Genomic DNA, 6,012 nt, shown 5'->3' on the forward strand with positions numbered 1-6,012 from the left:
TTCTCTACCATGTGGATTCTGGGGTTCAAAGTCAGATCATCAGGCTTGGGGGCAAATGCCTTTAACTGGTAAGCCATCTTCCTGACCCTTCTGAGTCTCATCAGTTCTGCCTGTTAGAACTTGACTAGATGCAGAATTTAGTTGCAGTTTTCAGAAGATCTCTCAAGAAACAGCATTGCCCTGAGGAAGAGTGAATAGGAATTACTCCTATAATTAAGGGTTCTCAAACTTACTTAATTTGATTACCCTCCTAGAATAAGGCATTCATATTAAAGGAGTGCACTGTTTTATAGAGTTATTTGGTGTTAACATAACTGACATTGATTTGAGTTATGTAAAATCAATAATTTGCTTCCTCTTGATAGCATTTTTATATTAGATTCATTCCTGGAATGAAAAAGATTATAATTTCTTTAGAGAACATAGTATTTAAAGATTTTTTAATTATTTTTATTTTATGTACATGAGTGTTTTGCCTGAATGTTGTGTATGTACCACATTTGTGCGCTGTGCCTGCAGAGGCCAAAAGAGAGCATAAGATCCACTCCCTGGAATTATGGATAGTTTTGAGCCCTATGGCTACTGAGAACTGAACCAAGGTCTTCTGCAAGAGAGTCAAGTGTTCTTAACAGATGAGCCATCTCTCCCACTCAGTCTTACTTGTATATATGTATGTGTACCCTAGATTGAACTTGGACTTTATACATGCAAGGTGCTTAAGCACCTTGCCACTGAGCTATATCCCAGTTTTCATCAGGATATGCGTATTGTTAGATAACAACTTTCATTAATGAGAACATTTCTGTTTCCTTCACAGATGAGTGCCAAACCAAATATGGAAATGCTAATGCCTGGAGATACTGTACCAAAGTTTTTGACATGCTCACAGTAGCAGCTGTAAGTTTATGTGAATCTCTTCAGAGCCTCAGATAGTTTTCTTGCCAATAACATTACATGTTTTTAGCAGTTGTGGTCATTTACTTAGTTTTAGTATTTATTGTTGAATTTACACATGACTAAATTTGAGTTTATTATTATCCTTGTTATTCTTTTTTTTTTTTTCTAGTTAATAGATGAGCAGATTTTGTGTGTTCATGGCGGTTTATCTCCTGATATCAAAACACTGGATCAAATTCGAACTATTGAACGAAATCAGGAAATTCCTCACAAAGGAGCATTTTGTGACCTGGTGTGGTCAGATCCTGAAGATGTGGACACTTGGGCAATCAGTCCCAGAGGAGCAGGTTGGCTATTTGGAGCAAAAGTCACAAATGAGGTAAAGATAACAGTTTTGAAAAAGTAATTCTTTGATTGGTAAAAGAATAATGGTGAGCTCATATATTAAACCCATAGCCTAATTTATTAAAATTATGGTTGTTATTGGATATCAGATTTCTACTGTAATTGATTGATTTATGCTTCCTGAATGGTTCAATGAGATTATTAGTGAAAGCACCTATTCAGCATTATCTGCCAATATTATTAAGGTAATAGTTAAGTAAAACACCAAAACAAGATAGGCAACTTTTTTGTTTGTTTGTTTTAATGGCAGGTCATATATCCTGAAACATACATATATTCCAACAGTCTAATCCTGGTTAAGTTCAAATTTTATTTTACTTACTTTTTGTTTAAAACAATTTTTAAGCTTTCTGTTTGTTTTGAGACAGTGTGTATATAACGCTGGTTGTCTGAACTCACTGTGTAGACTAGGCTGGCATCTAACTCATAGAAATCTGCCTGCGGCTACCCAACCCCCAGTGCTGGGATTAAAGGTGTGCACCACTATGCATGGCATAATCTTTATTTTTTATTTTATGTGTGTAGATGTTTTGCCTGTATCTATGTTTGTGCATCATGTGCATGAAGTGCTCGAAGAGGTCAGAAGAGAGTGTTAGATCTCTTAGGACTGGAGTTACAAGTGGTATTGAGCTACTGTGTGGTAGTTGGGAATCAAGCCCCTATCTTCTGGAAAAGTAGCTATCACTGTTAACCACTAAAACATCTCTCTAGCCTGATTTCAAATTTTAAAATAACACACATGAGCTAAGAGAATCCAATATTGTTCCAAGGTATGTACTGGATCTCCATGAGTATTGGAAACATGAACCATTAGGATGAATAATTAGACAGTAATAATATAATATAACTTCTGTTTAAAATTTACAAAACATATTATGATTATAATCTTTGATTTCTCTTCATATACAGTGCTGGCTGTATGAATACAGCAACAGTTTTAAAATTTAGGAACTATTTGCTAAAACTTTAGAGTAAATAAGTTACAAATAAGCTATACACAGAAATTCTGACATCTACTATTTTATGACTACAGCTTTATCAAATTGTGAACCTACTTGTCCTATACACGTAAAAAACAATGCATATATCAAAAGAGCTAAGTACAAGCCTATGGGCAAGTAACATTCACAGACACAGGGATGATGTTCTGTCAAGATATGATCCAACATAATGGAGTCATAGATCCAGGTGCTGGGGCCATTGGTTTGTCCCCAGTTATGGAAAGATTTTACCCAGTCTGGACCTTTTTCTCTTTTAGGTTTTAAAGGAGGATAATTTCTTCATGACATGCAGTAAATCCTCATATAATAATATTAAAAGTAATGTTATTATGAAGTTATTAAGTAGAAAACCTTTGCTTTGCAATGGATAGTAATTATGTAATTATTTTCTCCTAGAAATTTCTTTTTTTACCTGATACAGTTCTTAACTGTAGGTGGTACAGGCTGTTCTCAAACTCTCAGTTCTCCTAGCGTTTTCTGTAATGTTTGTTTGTTTGTTTATTTCTGTGTGTGTATATATACATGCTTGCACACACACATACATGTGTTCAAGGGATGTGAAGAAGTTATAGGACTTGTGGGAGTCTGTTTCCCTACCGTGTGGGTTCTGGGATCGAATTCTTGTTATCAGACTTGGTGACAGGTTCTCACTTACCTGTCTACCAACCTACCCATCTATTATTACTATTATTGTTATTATCACTGCTATTACTGCTACTACTACACTGCTACTATTACTGTATTAAAGATGTGCTGTCTCTGTGTTGCAGAGGTAGGTTTCAGATTTGTGGACACAAGTAATCCTCCTCCCCGCCTCCCAAGTAACTAAGAGTACAGGTGGTAATTACTGTACCTACCTCAGAAACTTGTAATTGTGGACCTTTTACTTCAAAATAGACTTAGGCCAAAATGACTGGAAATTTTGGGGATGATTATAGACTGGGGTTTAGAATCATGATAACTTTATTCATGATAACTTGCTGCTTGGGATGGTTATTAAGCACTTGGATGAAATACTTACAAAGCTTTTCTAAATTTCAGTTTGTTCATATCAACAACTTAAAACTCATCTGCAGAGCACATCAGCTTGTGCACGAAGGCTATAAGTTTATGTTTGACGAGAAGCTGGTCACAGTGTGGTCTGCTCCTAACTACTGCTATCGCTGTGGAAACATTGCTTCCATCATGGTCTTCAAAGATGTCAATACGAGAGAACCAAAGTTATTCCGAGCAGTTCCAGATTCAGAACGTGTTATTCCTCCCAGAACCACGACGCCGTATTTCCTTTGAGGCCTTTGCCATCCCACTGGCCCACTTTTTGCCCTCTTTTACCCCAACTTTCTTGTACCCTCTACAATATACTTTTTATTGAGCACTTTGCTGCTGAAATGCTGCCTCTTGCCTTTGTTTTTTTAATTTTAAATTATCTAAATTTATTGTTTGTTATGGTGTCAATAGCAGTGTTTTTCTATCAGTTTTGTCACTCATCCTCTCCCCACCTTGGACTCGTTTGAGAAGACTTGAGAAATGTCTTAATACTCACATTGCTGCATGTAGCTCTTGCTTTTTTGCTGTTCTGGGGAGACAGGAAGCATTTCTTTTTTAAAAAAGCCAATTGACAATGACATGGAAATCCTCCTCATTTGTATCAGCCAGCCTTCTGTTTTGTTTGGTAGGGTTTAAAAAATTTCAGCAGCAAAGTTGCCCAGTGGGCAGGATGGACTGCATATGCCTGAGTCGTGTACCCTTGTCAACCCGGCTGTAAACCTCACTGTCCTTTGTTGGATGATAATTTGATGTTTTAAAAGGGTATAAAATAAATTGGTCTAAAGGGCTGCCCTCCTTGTTGTGTTTTTAAATTTTAGTTAAAAACTGCTACAGCTATGACTTTGTACATTAAGATAATTGTACTGATCTTTTTTCAGAAATCTTGTATTTTTTAATAAAATAATCTTAAAACCCAGATAGGTTAAGTGTTAGAAATTTTAAACAACTTACATTGTTAGCTGAAAGTTTCTTTTTCTTTCTTACTTTTTCTTTTTTTTCCTTTTTCATTTTCTTTGTTAAGTTTTTGACCCTTTGGTTGAGTTAAATTTCAATTGAAATTCAATATTTTTTTAAAAAAAAATCACTAAATTGTGCCTAAAGAACATAACTGCCATATTAATGTTTTTATTTCTATAGTACTAGAAAAACATTTAATACTTGTAGCATTGATGTGTTGATTTGATACCAGTTGAGTAGAATGTGCTCAGTCCAGTTTACACTCTGTCATGAGTATCATCAAGTAAACACATGTACTATTCAATAGCAAGCATTCTCTCACTGTAACCCTTGACCTTAACTTTTACAAAGTATTCAGTTTTTAACTGCAATTTTAAAGGCTGAACAATCAGAACCCCTGTGTTTGTGAATTATAGTCTGAAGCAGATTATTTCAAGTTTAAGAAGAAACAGACTGTTCTCTTGTGAAGGTCTGTCATACTATATTTCAGCTTTGTGTTTGTAACTTGACTATCTAAAGGGTTGTGATGACCAGTTCTTGATATATAATTGTCCATTAATAAGGACAAGTATATCATTATCTCTTATGACTGTACTCATAGATGATTTTGGGATGTACCATCTTATGAAATTGTTGGTATCCCTTTATAATTTCTTGTCATCCTAGGAAATCCATGTGAAGCCGATTGATAAAGCACTTTAGCATCTGTTCAGGTAGTTTTAAAAGCAACTTTTCCCCTTCAGGATAAGAACTTCCAGGTTATCTAAAAATGCAATAAAGATCTTAATAGTCTAAGCTTCTTGGCAAATAATCTTTCATCAGGGTTTCTTTTACTCAATGAGCACAATATTATTTTGATTTTATTTGTCCCCAACCACCTAGCTCCTTGTACAGTTTTTAATTGTGTAGCTCTGTGAAAGAAGTGGCTGAGACATTTGATACACACACTTGAACTAATAGTGGATCAGTAGCTTTGTGCTACTGTCCTAACCCCAGTGTAATTCAGGTGGAAAGGTATTTTTATCTCACAGGAATATGTAGCTATGTATTTTACTAATTGTGAAACACTGGAATTAATGATGCAGACAACTCGGTGTGGTTTTTGAACAGCTCTGCAGTATTTTCTTGATCATGTTACCATGAATTGTATTTAAGTGCTTGCCCTCCTGCTTTTAAGTTGTACCAGTTAAACCAGTAACTCTCAATCCCCTTTCCACTTCACACTCCTTAGCTTAGTTGATGTAGTTGTTTTCATTCTCCTTGTAATGTGACTTATTTTCAAGTCATGGTGTACTGCATTTGTTTGTCATTAGCTGGGCATGTGCCAATAATATTCTGTCCATTCCTTAGCTGCCATCTCTGTTTTGCCTGACTATTCTTCCACTGATAATGGCTTTGGGGCATGGAAAAGGTAGTTTTTGCTATTAGAGTTGTGAGGGAAAGAGAGAGTGAATGAATGTATTGGACTTTGTAAGCCTGAAAAAGAATATTCGGATCCCTCTACTAAACAAGGGCTATGTATTATACAGAGTAATCTTGTGGGAGATACTTGCAAGCCAGAGATCTGTAGGCGAGGGAATCTGCTACTCCCTGTATCTAGGCCGAATGTAAAATCCCTTATGTTGTATCAATGGAGCTAAGAACTATTTTTATTTGCCTGTGATATTCTTGGTTTCTAATAAAGTGTTCTAGGCTCCAGTGAGAA

General features: G+C 35.7%; 1 protein-coding gene across 1 annotated transcript in view; it reads left to right on the forward strand.

Annotated features, from left to right (window-relative positions):
• The window catches only part of Ppp6c (protein phosphatase 6 catalytic subunit), a 30,316-nt gene extending 24,304 nt beyond the window's left edge, over nucleotides 1-6,012 (forward strand). The window contains exons 5-7 of the mRNA XM_021155618.3: nucleotides 818-897; nucleotides 1,067-1,276; nucleotides 3,345-6,012. Of these exons, the coding sequence (XP_021011277.1) occupies nucleotides 818-897; nucleotides 1,067-1,276; nucleotides 3,345-3,593 (539 nt within the window). The 3' untranslated portion in view covers nucleotides 3,594-6,012. The remainder of the gene's footprint in view (nucleotides 1-817; nucleotides 898-1,066; nucleotides 1,277-3,344) is intronic.

The sequence above is a fragment of the Mus caroli genome, unplaced genomic scaffold (genome assembly GCF_978045245.1).
Source record: "Mus caroli unplaced genomic scaffold, Mus_caroli_1 scaffold_2, whole genome shotgun sequence".
Taxonomy (NCBI): domain Eukaryota; kingdom Metazoa; phylum Chordata; class Mammalia; order Rodentia; family Muridae; genus Mus; species Mus caroli.